The following is a 23,374-nucleotide window of genomic DNA, read 5'->3' as shown; positions in this document are numbered from 1 at the left end:
AAGTGGTACTTGCCACTAAGGGTGAAGGACCAAGGCAGGCATCCCTGCATGGTCAGACGCCTCTGAAATGTGGGTGAATAATCAGGCAGGCATCCCCATGTGATTTAAACACCAACGGAAGACTGTCTTCCAGAGTCCGTGACTGGCGCCGGAGTTTTGGGTCCATGGATAAAAACGTGTCTCCTTTGTCTCTACTAGAAAAGGAAAGGAACTGAAATTAAGAGAAGGGAGATTGAAATATGGCGCCAAGATTGAAAGGAGAAAGAGGTTGAGGGATAGTGAGAGAGGTCGGAGAAGAGAGCAAAAAAAGGCCGCTTACCAGATTTAAAATTGGTGAGATGTTCCTTGGGCTGGTCGGTCTGAGGACCCAAGGTGGATCTTTCTCACGGAGCAAAGAGCAGGAGGGCAGGGGATTGATCTCCCAAGGGAGGTCCTCTGCTCTGAGTCACAGCACCAAAATGTCATGCGGGTCCGTGTGAAGGGACCACCAAACAGGCTTTGTGTGAGCAATAAAGCTTTTTAATCACCTGGGTGCAGGCAGGCTGAGTCCGAAAAGAGTCAGCGAAGGGAGATAGGGTTGGGGTCGTTTTATATGATTTGGGTAAGTAAAGGAAAATTACAGTCAAAGGGGGTTGTTCTCTGGTAGGCAGGGGTGGGGGGTGACAAGGTGCTCAGCGGCGGAACTTTTGAGCCAGGATAAGCCAGGAAAAGGAATTTCACACGGTAATGTCATCAGTTAAGGCAGGAACGGGCCATTTTCACTTCTTTTGTGGTGGAATGTCATCAGTTAAGGCAGGAACCAGCCATCTGGATGTGTACGTGCAGGTCACAGGGGATATGATGACTTAGCTTTGGCTCAGAGGCCTGACACTATAGAATGTGTATAGGCTATATGCAAATACTATGCCATTTTATATAAAGAACTTGAACACTGGTTGGGGTGATGTTCTGGAACCAATACCCCATGGATACGAGGGACAACTGTATATACACATGTATATATAAACTATATATTTACAAGGCCAGAAATTGTGGAGGGTGCCCAGCACAGTAAGTGGTACGAAATAAGTTATAATAGTTATATTAGTGTTGCCTTCATTGGTGGTGATTTGGAGAATCTATTCCAGGGGGGTACAGCAACGGAGAGTTTGGTCCAGTTTGTCTAGGGTCATGGTGGGGAGAAACAGGAGACAAGCCTGAAAGGATGATTTGGGGCTTTCCTTGTTCTGTTAAGGCACCGAATTATATCAATGCTGTGCATCTGAATGTCAATTTGGAAAGCCAGTCCTGTGCTTCCAGAAACAGGATATTGAACACCTTGAAGAGGTGTGGTAATTGAACATTTTACTTTTTAGTAAAACGTTTGTACATTTTAGGGAGTCTACGGAGAGTGGGGCTGAAAAGTTTAGGAAGAACAGGTAGGCATGTGGGGTGGGCAAAAGAACAGAAACACCATGCACATACATTTTTCTAGGAAAATTTTAGGGAAAGCTAAGTGATGTAAAGTTACAGTTAAAAGACTACACATTTTCAGCCGGGCACAGTGGCTCACACCTGTAATCTCACCACTTTGGGAGGCCAAGCCCTGTGGAACACGAGGTCAGGAGTTCGAGACCAGCTTGGCAAACATCGTGAAACCCCGTCTCTAATAAAAATTAGCTGGGCGTGGTGGCAGACACCTGTAATCCCAGCTACTCGGGAGGCTGAGGCAGGAGAATAGCTTGAAACCGGAAGCCGGAGGTTGCAGTGAGCCCAGATCATGCCACTGCACTCCAGCCTGGGCAACAAGAGCGAAACTCCGGCTCATAAACAAACACACACACACACACTACACATTTTCGCACTTTAAGGGCTCAAGGGCTGTATTCCTACTCCTTTGCCACTCTCTTTGCTCTTCTCCGCTCTAGAAAAAATTAATGAATTGACTCAAATCTAAGTTCTCCACTTTACAGCTGGGAAGCCTCCAGGCCAAGGAGGCCAATGGTTACACAAACCAGGTAAGAAAATAAAATATGCCGAGTAATTTCATAGGACCGGAGGGCTTAGATTTCGGATGCGTGTGACTCTGTCAACTGTGGACTTAACCCTATGCAGAGATTAGAGTACAGAATAGTTAAACAAGAATAAAATAACATTTACCGAACAATCCGTCCTACCCCGGGGTAGGTTTTATTAACAGTCTCATTTTGAAAAGGAAGACAGCTGCCAGTTGTCCCAGATCGCACAGGCATACCGCGCAGATGGGCCTCTGAGCAGCTCAGGGCCAGCCAGAGGTGCAGTAAGAGGCGCGCAATTAAACGTACGCGCTTCGGTTTCCTCAGGGTCCCCCGAGGCTACGCTTCACCCCAGCGGGCCTCGGCGGGGCGGAGAAACCGGCTCAGAGTTTAGCCTCACCGTGGGGAGGGGCGAGGGAAGCCGGAAGCCCTTCGGTCCGAGCCCCGCCTCCGCCCTCGCCCTGCCGCGACTTCCCATTCACTGCCCGCCGATGTGCGTTGGCGACGTCACCGCGTTCACCGTCCCGGAAGTGCGCGTGGCGGCGACGGCGACGGCGGCAGCGGGGCCGGTAAGCAGGCTCGCGCCGCTCAGAGGGGCAGAGTTGGTGGCGTGGGTTGCCGCCCCTTCCTTCCTGCGGTGGGCCGGGGGAGCCGCCGCCCTGAGTCCTCGAGGAAGGCGGGAGTGGGAAGTGGCCAGAGGCCTCCTCAGCACTGGGCATAAGAGCTCCGACGCGGAGGTCTTGTCCCCGCCACGTTTCTGGCGACGGCAGGCGCGGATTCCTTGGCTTCCTCAGCACTTTCGCCTCCGCGCGGACTACCCCGAGACGCTTTTTCACTGGGCCTTGTCGCCAGCACCCGGCCTGGGGGGCGGGACGCGCCTTTTCAGGGCGGGGGTCCTCAGAGCGTTTTCCTGAGTTGAGGCGGAGGTGCACGGAAACTAAGTGGGTCCCACGTGGCCTGCTGGGAAGCGCAGCTCCTCCAGCCCGCTTCCGTGGAATGGAATGGTATTTCTTTGCAGGTTTACACCGGGGCCACTGAAGAGCTGCTGTCGCCTCCTTATGGGCAGAACCCCTGTATGCGGGGAACGAGGATGTGATACATAGAAGGGAAGGCAGGGTGTGCTGGAAATCAGAGGAGATTGCAAGATGGCAGGAAAATAATGAGGAAAATGGGGGCAGCAAAACTAATTAATTCATGGGAAAATACAATTCCTAGGCGCTATCCCAGGGTCATGAATTCTCGAGTGCAGATGGGGAAGTAGGGTGATATTTGTGCCGAATAATTTCATAGGACCGGAGGGCTTATGTGACACGTGTGACCATGACAAGTTCTGGAGTCCAGAAACTCGGATAGAGTTTCTAGAACCCCGCACCCTTCACATACTGACTGAAGCCCTGCTCTGGGGAGAGTGCCATCACAGTACCATGTGGCACGCGAGTGTAGTGGTAATACTCCCCGACCAAACCGCCAAACCGAGGGTTAGGCTGCTTATTCTCGCCGCCCAATAACCAGATGCAGATAAACTAGGAAAGAAGGGAGTTTATTTATGTAACCGGGTACAGGGAGAAGGCCTGGAAAATATCCCAGACCAACTCAGAATCACGAAGTTTTCCAGAGCTTATATACCTTCTAAGCTATCTGTGTATGTGTAAGTGTTGCATTCATCTAAAGACATAAGTGATTAACGAATTATCTATAAGATCTGCGTCCTGAAGACCTTCCTCAGGAGCCTTAGTAAATTTACTTAATCTAAATGGGTCCAGGTGCTGGGGTGATTACCCTTATATTCTCTACTGCTAAATCATGGAGGTTTGGGGAGTTCCCTCAGACCGCTAGTAAACTTGTTTGTAGAGGCCTGGGGAGTTTCCTCGGATCCCCAGTAAAACTTGTTTAATTCTAAACGGGTCCTGTTAAGAATTCCTTTGTGGCTGGGCGCGATGGCTCCCGCCTGTAATCCCAGCACTTTGGGAGGCCGAGGCGGGCAGATCACTTGAGGTCAGGAGTTCGAGGGCAGTCTGGCCAACATGGTGAAACCCTGTCTGTACCTAGAAGTATAAAAAATTAGCCGGATGTGGTGGCGTGCGCCTGTAATCCTGGCTACTCGGGAGGCTGAGGCAGGAGAATCACTTGAACCCAGGAGGCGGAGGTTGCAGTGAGCAGAGATCGTGCCATTGCACTCCAGGCTGGGCGATAGAGGAGACTCCATCTCCAAAAAAAAAAATTCCTTTGTTAGTTTATCATGCTTCAAGGTCCGAAAAGTCTTAGGCAAAACTCTTGCTGGGCTTTTGTTACATTCCACCCTTGTTTAAGGCACTGGCTAGCTTTTTCACCTTTTAATATGAAACTCAACCACTCAGTACTGAAACAGTTATTACGGAGGCTTGCGTTAGTTAGACCCTGCCTGCCACAGTAAGTGCTTCTGGAGAACAAAACCAGGTAGATACATAGATCTAGTCTTAATCCCTCAAATTGACACCTTTTTCAGTTTTTTTATCTGAACAAGAGATGAGTTTCTGAGTTGATAAACTTGCAATGTGTCCCTTTATTTTCCTTCACTTTCCTTCACTTTTAATTTCATTGGTATGCCTGTGTGTTTGCCTTATAGATGTGTAGCTGGTGACCACCTCTCCAGATGCTGAGGTGCCTGTATCATTGGCACAGGCCAGTACTGAGCTGTAGGTGGAGTAGGCTGTGCCTTCTGAAGCAGTATCTATTTACAATGAAGTTGCAGTCTCCCGAATTCCAGTCACTTTTCACAGAAGGATTGAAGAATCTGACAGGTGAGAGATTAGGATACCTTTTCTTGATCTGGAAACCTGTATAAATGGAGAAGTAGAGAGTTAACTTTTTAAGCCTACATTTGGATATTTTCCTTGTTGTTTTAATTATTTTTTAAGAAAAAAAAAAAAAAATAAGTAGAGGGTCTCTCTGTGTTGCCCAGGCTGGTCTCAAACTCCTGGGCTCAATCCTTGGCTTCCCAAAATGCTGGGAGTATAGGTGTGAGCCACGGTGCCGTCTGTATGTTTTCATTGTTGGAAGAAAGGCTTGGCTGGGTGTACCCAGCCTGTAATCTTTTGGGGAGGCCAAGGTAGGAGGATTGTTTGAGCCCAGGAGTTTGAGGCTGCAGTGAGCTATGATCATGCCACTCTAGCTTGGGCAACAGAGTGAGACCCTGTCTCAAAAAAAAAAAAAAAAAAAAAAGAAATATTAAAAGAAAAAAGAAAAGCTTACATATGGGTGATCCAAAAATATAGCTAAATCACTGGAAAAGGCAAGAAGTTGACTGCAATAAAAAGCATGGCTTTTCTGTATGCTGTGCTAAGTACTTTCCATACATTATAGGACTGGTCCTACTGACTTAATGAGTACGTACATTTTGACTTGCTGTGTGGAAAAGGAAACAGATTCTTAGGCATGTGAAGTGCTTTGCCTGTGTTTCTGTAACTGCTAACTAGGGAGCTGGGTTTCAAACTTACGCAGTCTGATTTTAGAGCCCAGCTTGTAACCACCAAGATCTGTTTCCTTCCTAGGTATAAGTGCTTTCATGAGAACTGAAGGAAGAAGGAAATAGGAGTTACCTCCATTGTGCATGTTGCAAAACCTGTCTGGAAGGAGCATAGGAAATGGCTTTAGCTAAGTGCCTGACTCCAGTAGTTTCTTGCTGTTGCCACAGTTTTATTAGTATCTGTTCTTAATGTCATCTACTGATGTTGCTATAAAGCAGCCACACAGTAGCATTGCAAAGTCTGTGGGAATTTTAGTAGCACTTTCATAAATATATTTAGTAGTATATGTAGAAATATGACCTAAACAGCACTGGCTATCTATTAGATTCACCTGGGGAGCTTTAAAACACATGCTGGGGTTCTACCTGCAGCCTACTGAATTAGAATCTCTGGGTGGGATGACCATCTATGTTTTTAGTAAAAGCTCCACAAGTTAATTCTGATGCAAGAAGATAGACGAACCATTACTTTGACATGACTCACCTTGTATTAGCTTATTCTCAAAGCTACTTTCCTGTTCTTGAAATTAGATGATGGCTTTTTAGGTATGTGCCAGAGATAAATGGCCCAGAATATGTTGATTCTTTTAGGTTCTTTTAGGCAGACTTTAAGTAGAGGGCTTAAATGCAGGTTTGGTTATACCGATGCTTCACTATCTTTTTTAATTGGAGAGAGTGAAAATTGCTAAAAATTCACTGTCCAATAGAAATTTATAAGCCCATATGTAATATAAACTTTTCTACTAGCCACATTAAAAAGATAGGAATGGTAAAATAAATTTTAATAATTATTTTTAGTACATCTAATTTAATCCAATATATATAAGATAGTATCAGTATGAATTTTGTATAAAAATTGTTAATGAGACCGGGCACAGTGGCTCCCACCTGTAATCCTAGCACTTTTGAGTGGCTGAGGCAGGTGGATCAGTTGAGCCCAGGAGTTTGAGACCAGCCTGGGCAACACAGTGAAACGCCATCTCTACTAAAAGTAGGCAAGCATAGTGGTATGTGTCTGTAGTCCCTGCTACTTGGGAGGCTGAGGTGGGAGGATCACTGAAGCCTGGGAGGTGGGGGTTGCAGTTAGCCAAGATTGTGCCACTCCACTCCAGCCTGGGCGACATAGACCATGTCTCAAAAAAAAAAAAAAAAAAAAATTATTAATGAGATATTTCATATTCTTACTTGGAAGTCTTTGAAATCTGGCATGCATTTAATACAGCACATCTGAATTCAGACTCACCACATTTTAAGTGCTCAGTAAGTACAAGTGGCTACTGTTTGAATAGTGCAGATTTTGAAGCTCTGATATTGGGTTGAGTTGAAGCTTTTTTCTTTCTGTGTATGCCCTTCACAGCCCCCAATTTTTCAACTTCAATTGCAAGAGGCCTCTTGGAAGAAGGAGTAGTAATTAACTCTTGATGGCCTAACTCAGGTCATTCTGCATTTTTTGGAGATAAGGTTCTAGATACTGATTACTATAGTTTCTTGAACATCATTTTAACAAGTGTGTTTGACTTTCTAAACCTGACATTGAGAAGTGGATTTTCTCCACCCTGAGAAATGAGGTCCTAAGGAAGTTAGAACCTAAATGGTATGGTAAGGTAGAGGTGATGGTTGCTTTCAGAGTCCTGTCCTTGAAGGACTAGCAAATGAGAACATGGATATATTCTAAAGTTGACTTTTTCTAGGCTACTGGAGAAGTGGCAAGAATGGAATCTTTTAGTGCAACGATCAACAAGTTAGAATGTCAAAGACTTGGGTGCCCTGGTAAAATGTAATGTTCTGTATAAAAACAAAATGTACAAAAACACACAGCCTTTGTGATGGCTGCTGTATAGGGATACTTGGAGTTTAAATCCTGTACCAATTTTCAAATCTTAATAGCTGCTTTGCCATGTGTAAAATTAGTTTTCAGTATGTAAGAATATGAGAGACTAGAATAGTGTATTATTGTCATATCATAAGGGTTTTATAATTTGTCAGGTTATTTTATGTATCTTTCTTTTTGCTTCAGGACAATCACATGCTAGTGGCATATAAGATTATTTCTCAGCTGGCTGCAGTAGCTCATGCCTGTAATCCCCAGCACTTTGGGAGGCTGAGGTGGGAGAATTGCTTGAGCCCAGGAGTTAGAGACCAGCCTGAGCAACATAGTGAAATCCCATCTGTACAAAAATAATAATAATAAATGTAGCCAGTTATGGTGATGCACACCTGTAGTCCCAGCTACTCAGTAGGTTGAGGCAGGGGGTTCCTTGAACTTGGAGTCAAGGCTCTACAGTGAGCTGTGATGGTGCCACTACACTCCAGCCTGTATGACAGTGACACCGTCTCTCAAAAAAAAAAAAGATTATTTTTCTGTCCTAGAGATGAGGCTGAAGTTCCCGATGCGGATGATTTTTGCCTGAGCTAACAGCATTAATAGACGAGCAAGGACTTCTTTGGTCTGTTGGCTGTTGTCTATAGGGGGTGATAGTGCTCAGTGTTATGTGATGTCAGAAGGCCATCATATTAAAATTTAGCACAACAGGAACAACTGATCACTCTCTTGAAGTCTGGAACTCTTAGAACAGATGGTCTGTTTTCCTGTAGTAATGCTTACACCATGTCTTGCCACTCATAGCTCCCACTCACTGCCCCTTACCCCACCCCAGCCTCCAGTTGTCAAAATTCAAAGCTGTAAAGGGAAGAAGTTCATGAAAATTTAATTAAAAATTAACATTAAAAAGAGGTGGCAATTATAAAAGTTTTCTGACATTAATGTATGGTCTTTTGAATTGCTAATAAGAATGATTAACAGTTGCTTTCTATCAGATGTGGCATTTGGAGCAAATAAACACAGTTTGGGGATGATGAGAGTCTGCATTTCTTGACTTTTAGCTTAAGTTTACAGTTAAATTTGGTTGCATTAGGTGTTGTTTTCACTGAATTGTTTCATTGAACCTAGCTTGCAAGGTCTTTTGAAATGTTGACTGCATCCCTGTTTCTGTAGGATTGAAGATATCAGTAACAGGAATAAATACATCTTTAAGGTTGATAGTCCCTGCTGTTTTAGGCCAATGTGAAATTATGCTTTTCTTATAATTTTTATGACTGCTCTTTCATATAGACAGATAAATATGCCTTGATATGTCTTTCTCAATTGTCTTAAATGTTATTTTGAAAATCCTGAATGGCAAGTTTTTTGGAGTGGTTTAATAACATAGGGCTAATCAAAATGGTGAATATATTACTTTGAGTTCTGGATCTCTTTGTAATGCAGTTAACATACTAACTTTGAATTTACCGTTTTATTTTAGTAAAGCCAGCATGAGAATCTTAAATCAGTAGTTGTCTATGTAAATTAAGCCTTGACCTTCTTCATTCTATTATTTATAGTAGGTTCAAATGAACGTAAAACTTGCCCTTTATTTGCTTGAATTTCAGAACAGCTACTTGATACTGTTTTAAGAAAACTTAAAAAATCCCAATACTTTCCAGTGAAGTCATTCTTTTTTTTAATAGCTAGAATATCCTAATTCAGTTTAATTATGAGCCAAATTAGTATAAAGATGAATAAGATAGGTTTTCTACCCTGAGAAGTGGGGAGACAAAGACATAAAACAGGTAATTTTAATATAATTGGTATGTATAAAGATACGCTGTGCTAGTCTCTTAGAAGAAATTCACCTAACCTCACCTTCAGGTGAGGCTTCCTAAAGTGAATCACAACAGATAAGTAAGAGTGAGCTAGATCAGTGTTTTCCAACTGGGTAGTTACCTCTTAGTGGGCCATGAAGTCAATTTAGTGGTCATGACCTGTATTTAAAAAAAAGAAAGAATAGAATAGATTGCATGATATGAAGGGCAGATTTTCTTTTATGATACTTTTGTTTGCCATGTAGACATACAGATTTCAGTGACTGCTATGTGAATGTCTTAGCGTGGGTTATGGGCCAAGAAGTGTGACAGCCAGCCACTGAGCTAGTGTAAATTGGGGAGGTATTTCAGCGAAGTGACTCACACAAGCAAAATTATGGAGGAAAACTACGGGGAGAGTTTGGTGCAGACAGCTGGTGCAGACAAAGTGTGATGCAAAGTTTAGCAAGAGATGAGACAAATAGGTCATGGAAGCCTTTGGATATAGCACTGAGGAATTTGGGTACTGTGTTGTGGGTAGTTAGAAGGAGCAGTTAATGCATAGCATAATTAACCTGGTGTTTTGGGTACTGTGTTGTGAGTAGTTAGGAGGAGCAGTTAATGCATAGCATAATTAACCTAGTGTTTTAGATCCCCAAGTCTGGATGGTGGAGGCTGGATTTAAGGGACGCGACGTGGTCCTGGAAGTGGGCCTTGATGGGAAGTGTGGCTTTAGGGGAATATGAGCACTTCTTCTTGGGGAGAGCTTGTGGAAAAGATATCCCTAATTAAGTTAAGAGGGTAGAGGGAAGGAGCATTTGTTTTTTGTTTTTTGTTTTTGTTTTTATTATACTTTAAGTTCTAGAGTACATGTGCACAACGTGCAGGTTTGTTAACACTATATACGTATACATATGCCTTGTTGGTGTGCTGCACCCATTAACTTGTCATTTACCTTAGGTATATTTCCTAATGCTATCCCTCCCCACTCCCCTCTCCCCACAATAGGCCCCGTTGTGTGATGTTCCCCTTCCTGTGTCCAAGTAATCTCATTGTTCAATTCCCACCTATGAGTGAGAACATGTGGTGTTTGGTTTTCTGTTCTTGCGGTAGTTTGCTGAGAATGATGGTTTCCAGCTGCATCCATGCCCCTACAAAGGACATGAATTCATCCTTTTTTATGGCTGCATAGTATTCCATGGTGTATATGTGCCACATTTTCTTAATCCAGTCTGCCACTGATGGACATTTGGGTTGATTCCAAGTCTTTGCTATTTTGAATAGTGCTGCAATAAACATACGTGTGCATGTGTCTTTAGAGCAGCATAACTTATAATCCTTTGGGTATATCCCCAGTAATGGGATGGCTGGGTCAAATGGTATTTCTAGTTCTAGATCCTTGAGGAATCGCCACACTGTTTTCCACAATGGTTGAACTAGTTTACAGTCCCACCAACAGTGTAAAAGTGTTCCTGTTTCTCCACATCCTCTCCAGCACCTGTTATTTCCTGATTTTTTAATGATTGCCATTCTAACTGGTGTGAGGTGGTATCTCATTGTGGTTTTGATTTGCATTTCTCTGATGGCGAGTGATGATGAGCATTTTTTCACGTGTCTGTTGGCTGTATGAATGTCTTTTGAGAAATGTCTGTTCATATCCTTTGCCCACTTTTTGATGGGGTTGTTTGTTTTTTTCTTGTAAGTTTGATTGAGTTCTTTATAGGTTCTGGATATTAGCCCTTATGAGATGAGTAGATTGCAAAAATTTTCTCCCATTCTCTAGGTTGCCTGTTCACTCTGACGGTAGTTTCTTTTGCTGTTCAGAAGCTCTTTAGTTTAATTAGATCCCATTTGTCAATTTTGGCTTTTGTTGCCGTTGCTTTTGGTGTTTTAGACATGAAGTCCTTGCCCATGCCTATGTCCTGAGTGGTATTACCTAGGTTTTCTTCTAGGGTTTTTATGGTATTAGGTCTAACATTTAAGTCTCTAATCCATCTTGAATTAATTTTTGTATAAGGAGTAAGGAAAGGATCCAGTTTCAGCTTTCTACTTATGGCTGGCCAATTTTCCCAGCACCATTTATTAAATAGGGAATCCTTTCCGCATTTCTTGTTTTTGTCAGCTTTGTCAAAGATCAGATGGCTGTAGATGTGCGGAAGGACTCGGTTCTGTTCCATTGGTCTATATCTCTGTTTTGGTACCAGTACCATGCTGTTTTGGTTACTGTAGCCTTCTAGTATAGTTTGAAGTCAGGTAGCATGATGCCTCCAGATTTGTTCTTTTGGCTTAGGATTGTCTTGGCAATGCGGGGTCTTTTTTGGTTCCATATGAACTTTAAAGCAGTTTTTTCCAATTCTGTGAAGAAAGTCATTGGTAGCTTACTGGGGATGGCACTGAATCTATAAATTACTTTGGGCAGTATGGCCATTTTCACAATATTGATTCTTCCTATCCATGTGCATGGTATGTTCTTCCGTTTGTTTGTGTCCTCTTTTATTTCACTGAGCAATGGTTGGTAGTTCTCCTTGAAGAGGACCTTTACATCCCTTGTAAGTTGGATTCCTAGGTATTTGATTCTCTTTGAAACTATCTTGAATGGGAGTTCATTCATGATTTGGCTCTCTGTTTGTCTGTTACTGGTGTATAAGAATGCTTGTGATTTTTGCACATTGATTTTGTATCCTGAGACTTTGCTGAAGTTGCTTATCAGCTTAAGGAGATTTTGGGCTGAGACAATGGAGTTTTCTAAATATACAATCATGTCATCTTCAAACAGGGACAATTTGACTTCTTTTCCTAACTGAATACCCTTAATTTCTTTCTCTTGCCTGATTGCCCTAGCCAGAACTTCCAACACTATGTTGAATAGGAGTGGTGAGAGAGGGCATCCCTGTCTTGTGCCAGTTTTCAAAGGGAATGCTTCCAGTTTTTGCCCATTCAGTATGATATTGGCTGTGGGCTTGTCATAAATAGCACTTATTATTTTCAGATACGTTTCATCAATACCGAATTTATTGAGAGTTTTTAGCATGAAGGGCTGTTGAATTTTGTCAAAGGCCTTTTCTGCATCTATTGAGATAATTGTGTGGTTTTTGTCTTTGGTTCTGTTTATATGCTGGATTATGTTTATTGCTTTGCGTATGTTGTGTTGCATCCCGGGGATGAAGCCCACTTGATCATGGTGGATAAGCTTTTTGATGTGCTGCTGGATTCGGTTTGCCAGTATTTTATTGAGGATTTTTGCATCGATGTTCATCAGGGATAGTGGTCTAAAATTCTCTGTTTTTGTTGTATCTCTGTCAGGCTTTGGTATCAGGATGATGCTGGCCTCTTAAAATGAGTTAGGGAGGATTCCCTCTTTTTCTGTTGATTGGAATAGTTTCAGAAGGAATGGTACCAACTCCTCCTTGTACCTCTGGTAGAATTCGGCTGTGAATCCGTCTGGTCCTGGACTTTTTTTGGTCGGTAGGCTATTAATTATTGCCTCAATTTCAGAGCCTGCTGTTGGTCTATTCAGGGATTTAACTTCTTCCTGGTTTAGTCTTGGGAGAGTGTAAGTGTCCAGGAAATTATCCATATCTTCTAGGTTTTCTAGTTTATTTGAGTAGAGGTGTTTATAGTATTCTCTGATGGTAGTTTGTATTTCTGTGGGGTCGGTGGTGATATCCCCTTTATCATTTTTTTATTGCATCTATTTGATTCTTCTCTCTTTTCTTCTTTATTAGTCTTGCTAGCGGTCTATCAATTTTGTTGATCTTTTCAAAAAAACCAGCTCCTGGATTCGTTGATTTTTTGGAGGGTTTTTTGTGTCTCTATCTCCTTCTGTTCTGCTCTGATCTTCGTTATTTCTTGCCTTCTGCTAGCTTTTGAATGTGTTTGCTCTTGCTTCTCCAGTTATTTTAATTGTGATGTTAGGGTGTCAATTTTAGATCTTTCCTGCTTTCTCTTGTGGGCATTTAGTGCTATAAATTTCCCTCTACACACTGCTTTAAATGTGTCCCAGAGATTCTGGTATGTTGTATCTTTGTTCTCATTGGTTTCAAAGAACATCTTTATTTCTGCCTTCATTTCGTTATATACCCAGTAGTCATTCAGGAGCAGGTTGTTCAGTTTCCATGTAGTTGAGCCGTTTTGATTGAGTTTCTTAGTCCCGAGTTCTAGTTTAATTGCACTGTGGTCTGAGAGACAGTTTGTTATAATTTCTGTTCTTGTACATTTGCTGAGGAGTGCTTTACTTCCAACTATGTGGTCTATTTTGGAATAAGTGTGATGTGGTGCTGAGAAGAATGCATATTCTGTTGATTTGGGGTGGAGAGTTCTGTAGATGTCTATTAGGTCCGCTTGGTGCAGAGCTGAGTTCAATTCCTGGATATCCTTGTTAACTTTCTGTCTCGTTGATCTGTCTAATGTTGACAGTGGGGTGTTAAAGTCTCCCATTATTATTGTCTGGGAGTCTCTCTTTGTAAGTCTCTAAGGGCTTGCTTTATGAATCTGGGTGCTCCTGTATTGGTTGCATATATATTTAGGAATTAGCTCTTCCTGATGAATTGATCCCTTTACCATTAGGTAATGGCCTTCTTTGTCTCTTTTGATCTTTGATGGTTTAAAGTCTGTTTTGTCAGAGACTAGGATTGCAACCCCTGCTTTTTTTTTGTTCTCCATTTGCTTGGTAGATCTTCTTCCATCCCTTTATTTTGAGCCTTTGTGTGTCTCTGCATGTGAGATGGGTCTTCTGAATACAGCAAACTGGTAGGTCTTGACTCTTTATCCAGTTTGCCAGTCTGTGTCTTTTAATTGGACTATTTAGTCCATTTACATTTAAGGTTAATATTGTTATGTGTGAACTTGATCCTGTCATTATGATATTAGCTGGTTGTTTTGCTTGCTAGTTGATGCAGTTACTTCCTAGTATCGATGGACTTTACATTTTGACATGTTTTTGCAATGGCTGGTACCTGTTGTTCCTTTCCATGTTTAGTGCTTCCTTCAGGATCTCTTGTAGGGCAGGCCTGGTGGTGACAAAATCTCCAAGCATTTGCTTATCTGTAAAGGATTTTATTTCTCCTTCACCTATGAAACTTAGTTTGGCTGGATATGAAATTCTGGGTTGAAAATTCTTTTAAGAATGTTGAATATTGGCCCCCACTCTCTTCTGGCTTGGAGAGTTTCTGTGGAGAGATCTGCTGTTAGTCTGATGGGCTTCCCTTTGTGTGTAACCCGACCTTTCTCTTTGGCTGCCCTTAACATTTTTTCCTTCATTTCAACTTTGGTGAATCTGACAATTATGTGTCTTGGAGTTGCTCTTCTCGAGGAGTATCTTTGTGGCATTCTCTGTATTTCCTGAATTTGGATGTTGACCTGCCTTACTAGGTTGGGGAAGTTCTCCTGGATGATATCCTGCAGAGTGTTTTCCAACTTGATTCCATTTTCCCCGTCACTTTCAGGCACACCAATCAGATGTAGATTTGGTCTTTTCACATAATCCCATGCTTCTTGGAGGCTTTGTTCATTTCTTTTTACGCTTTTTTCTCCACACTTCTCTTCTCGCTTCATTTCATTCGATCTTCAATCGCTGATACTCTTTCTTCTAGTTGATCCAGTCAGTTACTGAAGCTTGTGCATTTGTCACATATTTCTCGTGTTATGGTTTTCATCTCTATCTGTTCTTTAAAGGTTTTCTCTGCATTGATTATTCTAGTTATCCATTCATCCATTCTTTTTTCAAGGTTTTTAGTTTCTTTGCGCTGGTTACGTAGTTCCTCCTTTAGCTCTGAGAAGTTTGATCGACTGAAGCCTTCTTCTCTCAACTCATCAAAGTCATTCTCCGTCCAGCTTTGTTCCTTTGCTGGCGATGAGCTGTGTTCCTTTGGAGGGGGAGATGCGCTCTGATTTTTTGAATTTCCAGCTTTTCTGCACTGCTTTTTCCCCATCTTTGTGGTTTTATCTGCCTTTGGTCTTTGATGATGGGGACGTACTGATGGGGTTTTGGTGTGGGTGTCCTTTCTGTTTGTTAGTTTTCCTTCTAACAGTCAGGACCCTCAGCTGTAGATCTGTTGGAGTTTGCTTGAGGTCTACTCCAGATGCTGTTTGCTGGGGTATCAGCAGCAGAGGCTGCAGAAGATAGAATATTGCTGCACAGTGAGTGTTGCTGTCTGATTCTTGCTCTGGAAGCTTCGTCTCAGGGGTGTACCCCGCCGTGTGAGGTGTGAGGTGTCGGTCTGCACCTCAGTTGAAAATGCAGAAATCACCCGTCTTCTGTGTCACTCACGCTGGGAGCTGGAGTCTGTAGCTGTTCCTATTCGGCCATCTTGGGCATGCTCCCGCATTTGTTATTTTTAAGCAAATCATTTTAAGGAGTCTACAGAGAATGGGGCTGAAAGATGTGGGAAGAATAGGTAGAAGAGGAGTGTGGGCAGGATAGAGAACAGAAGACGTTGAGGTAGGGACAGAGGATTATGTTCTGAGTTGTGATTAGAGGTGCTGGAACTTTGATGTATGATGAGTTTATTTGAATGCTCGTGTCACTGCCCACTAGCCAAAGACCAACAGAGACACAAGTTGGGTTGTTACTCCTGGCAGTGAGGAGCAACATGCTGAGTGAGGAGTAGCATGCTGACCCTGGAGAACCCAGAGGTATACTCAGTAAGAGGGCTTTAGAAATGACTTCTTATAGGAGTTGGGTTTATATTGGGTCATTTTGGAGAGCATTTAAGGTAGTAGAGCTTTGCAGTGGGTTAGATGCTCTCAGGAAGCAGAAGTAATTCTCCGATTGGGTGTCTTAATAATGCTTTCCTAGAAGTTGAGTACAGTTGTGAGACTAAACCTAATTGGTAAGGCACAGTCACTGTTACCAACTATTGTAGGATGTATCATGGACAGTGTTCATGTTTTGTGTATGTTTAGGTGATTACAGAGTTGTCTTGATCGATCCATCATGGCACAGAATGGGCTTATCTAGATATTGATGTTTTGTGAAATTGTTTCTGTTCCACAGGACCCCAGGACCTAATATTGTGACAGGCCAGCTCCTGGATGCCATTCTCACTAGGTTCCACGTGGGCATATGGATATAGTTATAGTGGATTTTGCCTTATCCTGTACATATAGAGGATTCAGCTATATACTTGCTTGTAGTTGTTCAGTGTCCAAACGGTTCTACCTAGAGCACAGATAGGAGTTGATTTTAGAATTATATACACATTTCTTGAAGGACTTTTAGCTATAAACATTTATCATAAGTGGTATAGACTAATGTTGTCTGATAGTTTGATGCATGAACATCCTGCCTCAACATCTATTTATACACACAGAGAAATAAAAGAACATGTTACCATTTCTAAAGTATGCACATAAATGGGGAAAAGAAAGTAGAATTGTTTGATTTCCTTTTTTCTTTTTTTTTTTTGAGATAAGGTCTTGCTCTGTCACCCAGGCTGGAGTGCAGTGGCATGATCATAGCTCACCACAGCCTTGAACTCCAGGGCTCAAGCCATCCTCCCACCTCAGCCTCCCAAGTAGCTGGGACTACAGGTGTGCGCCATTGAACCTGGCTATTTTTATTTTTTGTAGAGTTAGAGTTTTTGCTGTTTGCCCAGGCTGATCTTGAACTCCTGGTCTCAAGTGATCTTTTCGCCTCAGCCTTCCAAAGTATCAGGATTACAGGTGTGAGCCACTGCGCCTAACCTGCTTTAGTCTTTAGTAATACTTCAAATTTGTATTGATCACTTTGAGGCATTGTGGAATTCTGAATTATCTTCTGAATAAGCAAAGGAAAATTCTGCAAGTTCCCTGTTTCCCGTTGGTCCTCAGAGGCACTCTCCTGAAGACAAGTCTTTTTACTTCTTTGGGCCTTGTTCTCATTTTTCATAAGAAAAGCCTCAGTTAAATGAATCTCTGCTGTCCAACTAGATGGAAAAGCCTCATACTTTGTGGTTAAACACATTGAAATAAAGAACTTGGGAATAAAAATCTTTTTCTCTTATCTCAGAATTATTTGTCAAAGAGAATCACGAATTAAGAATAGCAGGAGGAGCAGTGAGGGATTTGTTAAATGGAGTAAAGCCTCAGGATGTAGATTTTGCCACTACTGCTACCCCTACTCAAATGAAGGAGATGTTTCAGTCGGCTGGGATTCGGATGATAAACAACAAAGGAGAAAAGCACGGAACAATTACTGCCAGGGTGAGTCAAAAGTTTGACAGTTAATTACATTGCTTTTTTTGGTAATTTTTTAAAACTTAATAATTTTCTCTAGTTAAGAGCAAATAATGAAAAGTCTAATAAAAAAAGTCAGTCTCTTCTACCCCTGTCTGAAACCCTGCAGTCCTCTGTTCTTGCAGTCATGTTTAAGTTTTATGTTATTTCTCCATTTCTAAAAAGACCTTTGTGTACTACGCTGTTTACTTTTTAGTTTTTACTATCACAGTTTTAAGATGTGTTATGTATTGACTTTCCATGAGGGAAGATGATTTAGCTTTCTTACCACACCCTTCTCAACAACAAGCACATGTAATTCTCCTACTTCTATCTTCCTAGTATATTTATATCATAATTTTTGGTTAAGTCAATATTCAGGGTTCACGTTTACGACTCTGTATTGTTTACAGCCAGATTGTGGAGTATATTGTGATTACATTTCTTCTATTGGCATGGTTTTTAATTTTCCTGCAGTTAATAGCATTTTTCTTTTACATAGCTTTCCATGTACCACTAATTTATTCCTGCACTCTGCCAGAACTGTAGAGTTCCTCTCAAAAGATTTAAACACATTACATCAAGTTTCAGTTGCGTTTTTGAGAAACATCTTACCTGGTGCTGTCTTCCTGCTTCAATATGGACTTTTAGGAATTTCCTTGGCCTCTCTATTTTGTTAGATCTCCTGTTTCCTGGGTCCCATGTGCTGTTCTCTCTTGGCTTAAGCCCTCATTTTAATAATCCAGTACCTGAGGAAGCCTTACACGTCTGAAAATGTTTGTATTTTATCTCCACACTGGTTTGATAGTTATGGTTATAGAATTTTAGACTGGGAATAATTTTTACTCAGAAATTTAAAGGTATTGTTTTCTAGCTTCCAGTACTGCCACTAAGTCTAGTTCCATTTAGATTTCTCTTTTGTTTAAAAACCTGACTGCCATTATTTCCTTTTGGAAGTCTTTCTGATCTTTTTATGTCTAATGTTTTTAATTTCCAGATGGTATAACTTGTTTTGGATTTTTCACTTATTGTGCAGGGCACTTAGTGGGCCTTCTTATGTTTCTTTCATAATTTCATCCCTTTTGTTAAATGTTTTTTCCTTTGGAAACTCCTATTATTTGGATGCTGGATTGCTGGGACTGACCTTCTAGTTTTATCTTTTGTCTTTATTTTACATTCTCCTGTCTTTTACTTTCTATGAGAGTGCCTTAACTTCGTCTCCCAGTCATTATATAATACTAGCAAGTTCTGTGGTCTTGTAGAATTTCAAGAGGTCTTTCTTAGTATATTTCTTTGGAAAGCTTCCCGTTCATGTTTCAGATGCAAGATCTTTTATTTCTCTTAGGATATCTACTATAGTTATTTTGACAATGTCTTTGTTTCTTCTGAGTTTTTTCTTTCATGTTGGCTTTCTTTAAATATGGGTATTCTTTGGCTCTGCCTTTATATTTGGGTGATGCTGTATACTTGAGGGCTTTATTGTAGTTTTGCATGGGAAGTGTCAGCCAGTTGGGACTCCCAGTGTAAGTCTCAGTAGGAGTTTTCATTAGGAGAAATCAGAGAAGAATACTCCAGTATTATGCCAGGGAATGAGCCTGATTGTTAGCATCTTGAAACCAAGTAGGGAAAGGGATGAGGGTCATGTTAATTTTCACTTTAATTTTGTTTTCATTATGATGCTTCATTCCCATGAGCATCTGTGCCTGGTGCAACAAGTTCTGATTATTTTTGGTTCAACCTTTCTAGAGGGTCATTCCCTGGTTTTCGGCCTCGTTAAGGGAGTCATTCTAGGTGGGTCTGATTATTTCTTAAAATGAGTTTCAAACAGTTTTCCTATTTCAAACCTTACCTTATTCTTTGCCTTCAGAGATACGTGTGCCTCAAATTCTTGAGTTCTGGAATTCTATAGTGAGAGATAGATGTAGCTTGTATCTAGAGAAGAGTATGTATGAAATTGAGAGACATCTTACAACAGACTTCTGGTGATCATGAATGGCTTTCACTTCCTAAATGAAGACATTCTTAACTCTTGGCACATAAAACACTTTATTCTCTACTCCTAAATGCTAATATGCTGTCTGTCAAATATACTTTCTCTTTTACATATATTCCTCTTTCTCCACCATGCCTTTGGTCATCTTTTCTCTTCATTTGAAATTTTCCTACCACAGCTGCATGTACAAACCCTGCTGCTTTTTCAAGGCTTGGCACAGATGCCACCCTATCACGAAGTTACACAGCTTCCCCAGCTGGAGGTAGTCTGTCTTCCTATGATAGAGGTAACTCTTTATTTTAATTTATTTCTTTCTCTTTTGAGACAGAGTCTCACTCTGTTGTGCAGGCTGGAGTGCACAGTGTGATCTCTGCTCACTGCAGCCTCTGCCTCCCGGGCTCTAGCGATCCTTCCACCTTAGCCTCCCAGGTAGCTAGGACCACAGGCATGCACCACCACACCTGGCTGTTTTTTTTTGTTTGTTTGGTAGAGACAGGGTTTCACCATCTTGCCCAGGCTGGTCTTGAACTCCTGAGCTCAAGTCATCCACTTGCCTTGGCCTCCAAAATGCTGGGATTACAGGCATGAGCCACCACCGCAGCCTTTATTTTAATTTCCCTGGGAATTATCAGTAAGGGAGTTGCAGGATCTGTTAACTGTACTTACTGTTTATCAGTCTTTTGCTCAATGGCATATGTTCCATAAATTGACATTCACCTCTTTGCAAACAGGAGCTATTAAAAGTGTCTCAGATAATAGCTTGATTTGAAATTGAAGAACATTTTTGAGGGTTTCTCCACATCACCTGGCAGAGGTGACATGTTTGTATGTTAAACTCATCTTTTTTAATCATGATGGGTATTTAAAAAAAAAAAATCAGTCTTTGGATCTGTTTTTGAATGACGTGGATATCTTTCTGTTTCAATGTTTAGATATGGTAGTTGATGTTAAAAAGACTATAACTGTCAGGGCTTATAGTACCATCTCTTTATAAAGACAAAAACTTATTTTTTTTCAATTCAGTAGTATGGAAACCGAATTTAAATGACAACAAAAACCCCATGTATTTAATTGCAGCTTCATGAAGAAAACTTTGAGATTACTACACTACGGATTGATGTCACCACTGATGGAAGACATGCTGAGGTAGAATTTACAACTGACTGGCAGAAAGATGCGGAACGCAGAGATCTCACTATAAATTCTATGTTTTTAGGTAATACTTGCAGATAAAACCATATTTTGAGTCTATCAGAATGCCTTCTTTTCAAGTAAAACCTACATTCTGGAAACGTTATTCAACTTCAGAATTTGCGTTAATTTCTTCTAAGAGATGGTTTAGCAGATTGCTTAAAAGAATAGACTCTGGGCCAGGTGCGGTGGCTCAATGCCTGTAATCCCAGCACTTTGGGAGGCTGAGGTGGGCAGATCATGAGGTCAGGAGATTGAGACCGTCCTGGTTAACATGGTGAAACCCCGTCTCTACTAAAACTACAAAAAATTAGCTGGGCGTGGTGGCGGGAGCCTGTAGTGCCAGCTACTCGGGAGGCTGAGGCAGGAGAATAGCGTGAACCCGGGAGGTGGAGCTTGCAGTGATCCGAGATCACACCACTGCACTCCAGCCTGGGTGACAGAGCGAGACTCCGTCTCAAAAAAAAAAAAAAAAAAAAAAAAAAGAGTGGACTCTGGAGCCAAAATCCTTGGGGTCAAATTCTGACTCCATCACTCACTAGCCACAAAACAAAAACGTTAATTAATATTGGCTTCCTTTGTATAGCTGTTGTGAGGTTTAAGAGTTAATAATTATAAATGCTTAGAACAGTGCCTGACACATGTACACATTCAGTCAGTGCTAACTTCTTAACTGCATCTGAACAACATTAACATTTCAGGGAAGGAAAATGCACACACGGTACATGTACACACTCCACACACACCCACACACACACCCAGGATCATTCTTTTTCCTTTGCACTACCTTTCATGCATGTGTGTTCACTCTTCTGCTTCCCTGGCAAACAGTGGTGAATGACTTCAGCACCTTATTTTACTGCTGAGCCTACACACAACCTCAGATTCTTTTTTAGCATTGTTTTCTAGCAGTCATCAATAATCAGAGTCGGTATGTAAGATGAAACCTATTTATTTCAGCTTAACTTTTATGTTTAATGAAAGCACTGGGAATTATATGGGGGGTAGATATGAATTAGGTTAGTGTTTTGATACGTTACTGATGCATCATATGTTGTACTTTAAAGTTAAGACAAGCCCTTTATGTTTAAGATTTTGGATTAAAAAAGGATGAAACATCTGCTATTCATAACCTAGTTTGTAGTAACAATAGTGGTAAAAGGATGAAGTAATAGGATTTGCTTCATGCATGGATGGGCAAGAAGTTTATAAGCTAAGGTGGGATCTCTTGCTGATTACAGTAATGGCAGATACAATTTCTAGGGTACCTACTGGGTTCTAGGTACAACACTGGGTACCTGATATACTTTATTTCATTAAACTCACAGAAAAACTTCATAAAGTGTGTTAAGCCCACTTGATAGAAGAGGAAACTTGAGACTGAGAGATACTAAGTAACTTAGTTTAAGTCACAGAGAACGATTATTTTGTCTTGTTTCCAAAGCCTAGGCAATATATGACCATAGAAAGCCCAATTGGTGCGTTTTCTCTCAATCAATATAGTCAGAGCTCCAGGTATTTATTTATTCTCATATTTACTCATAGAAGAAACTGCTCCAAGTAGTGCAATATAGAGAGTCTTGTCTAAGTGACTTCTCATAAGCATACTGAAAGACAGAAACTAACATTCTTTTTCAGTGTCCTAGTTTATAAAATAAAAGCTGTTCTTATTGGAACTATCATTTTCTGACGTTTACTGAACCCTTATAACGTACCAGGCACTGTTCTAAGCACGTTATATACAAGCTCCTGACAACCCTGCAAAGCAGATACTGCTATTTAACCGATGGTAACTTGCCCAAAGTTGCACAGCTTGTAAAGTGTAGGATCGGAATTCCAACTCAGGCAGCCTGACTCCAGAGGTCACATTCTTAACCGCTACATTATTCCCTGCAACTCAGCTGTATTTCATATTTTTATTTACTGTATTTTAAAAGGATGATATTCAGAGCAAAACAAAATACACACCAATATGATGCTTACTAAGCTTTGTGTAGTTTTCTATCCTGGCTTTTTCCAAGCCTTATTGGATCAAGCATTCATAGTTCTGGCATTTATGGTTGGTTACTTTGCTTCCCAAACCCTTATTTTTGCTTTGATCATATTCCTGTGATTTTTTTTTCCTCCAAATTTTGATCTTGCCTTTAGGTTCCCCAGGGAGAGTTACAAGTCTCTTCATTAGGAGAAATAACACTGAGATGGATATACCATATTTGCTACTTTGTTATCATATTTTTGTCTGTTTATTTACGTATTTTTTTAATCTTCATTTTCTTTTACGTCTTTTTGCATCTGGAGCCTTCGAAATTTGCCATATATGTCAAGATGGTTCCCTTTTAAAAGTTACTATGCATATAAAACTTTTAACAGCTTGGGAAGAGTTAAGCATTAAGTGTGAACTTACCAATATACTGTTGCTTTTGGGATAATCAAAGAGCATTCAAGTTCAAACACAACCAAGAGGTATTTTTGATAAGTAGTTGTCAGTGCCTCTTTTCTGTAATGCTACAGAGTGAAGTATCTCATAGGATCACTGACCTCCCCATTTGGTTAGCTGAATGGTATCTGTGTTTCGGCTCTCAATTCCTTTTTCTTTTTCTTAAGTCTCCATGGTAACCAACTGTCTTAGTTTGTCTGAGCTTGAAATATTTCCTTGGATGTGTGATTTTCAGCTTTAAAACTAGGAAAGTCTCAGGCAAACCAATATGAAGTGGTCACTCTACTAATTAATACTTAAGGTTTTATGTACATGTATATAAAATTTTATATCGCTTTTTCTTTTTTGGTTTGACATATGAATTTGTTTATTACCATTTTTGTGAATGGCTAATAGATTAACATGGTTCAAAATTCACAAAGTTTTAAAGGCTCTGTAGT

General features: G+C 41.0%; 1 protein-coding gene across 3 annotated transcripts in view; it reads left to right on the top strand.

Moving 5' to 3' along the window:
• Positions 1 to 2,464: 2,464 nt before the first annotated feature.
• Positions 2,465 to 23,374, top strand: part of TRNT1 (tRNA nucleotidyl transferase 1) — a 30,998-nt gene continuing 10,088 nt past the window's right edge. For 2 of the 3 annotated variants that reach the window (XM_007985048.3, XM_007985047.3), the window contains exons 1-4: positions 2,465 to 2,563; positions 4,600 to 4,774; positions 17,108 to 17,301; positions 20,384 to 20,522. In XM_007985048.3, coding sequence (XP_007983239.2) covers positions 4,627 to 4,774; positions 17,108 to 17,301; positions 20,384 to 20,522 — 481 coding nt within the window. In that variant the 5' untranslated portion in view covers positions 2,465 to 2,563; positions 4,600 to 4,626. The remainder of the gene's footprint in view (positions 2,564 to 4,599; positions 4,775 to 17,107; positions 17,302 to 20,383; positions 20,523 to 23,374) is intronic. The other variant, XR_012090601.1, reaches the window with a different exon arrangement.

This window comes from Chlorocebus sabaeus, chromosome 22, assembly GCF_047675955.1.
Source record: "Chlorocebus sabaeus isolate Y175 chromosome 22, mChlSab1.0.hap1, whole genome shotgun sequence".
Classification (NCBI taxonomy): Eukaryota; Metazoa; Chordata; class Mammalia; order Primates; family Cercopithecidae; genus Chlorocebus; species Chlorocebus sabaeus.
The sequence above is the reverse complement of the archived record's forward strand: the minus strand, read 5'-3'. Positions and strand labels throughout refer to the sequence as shown.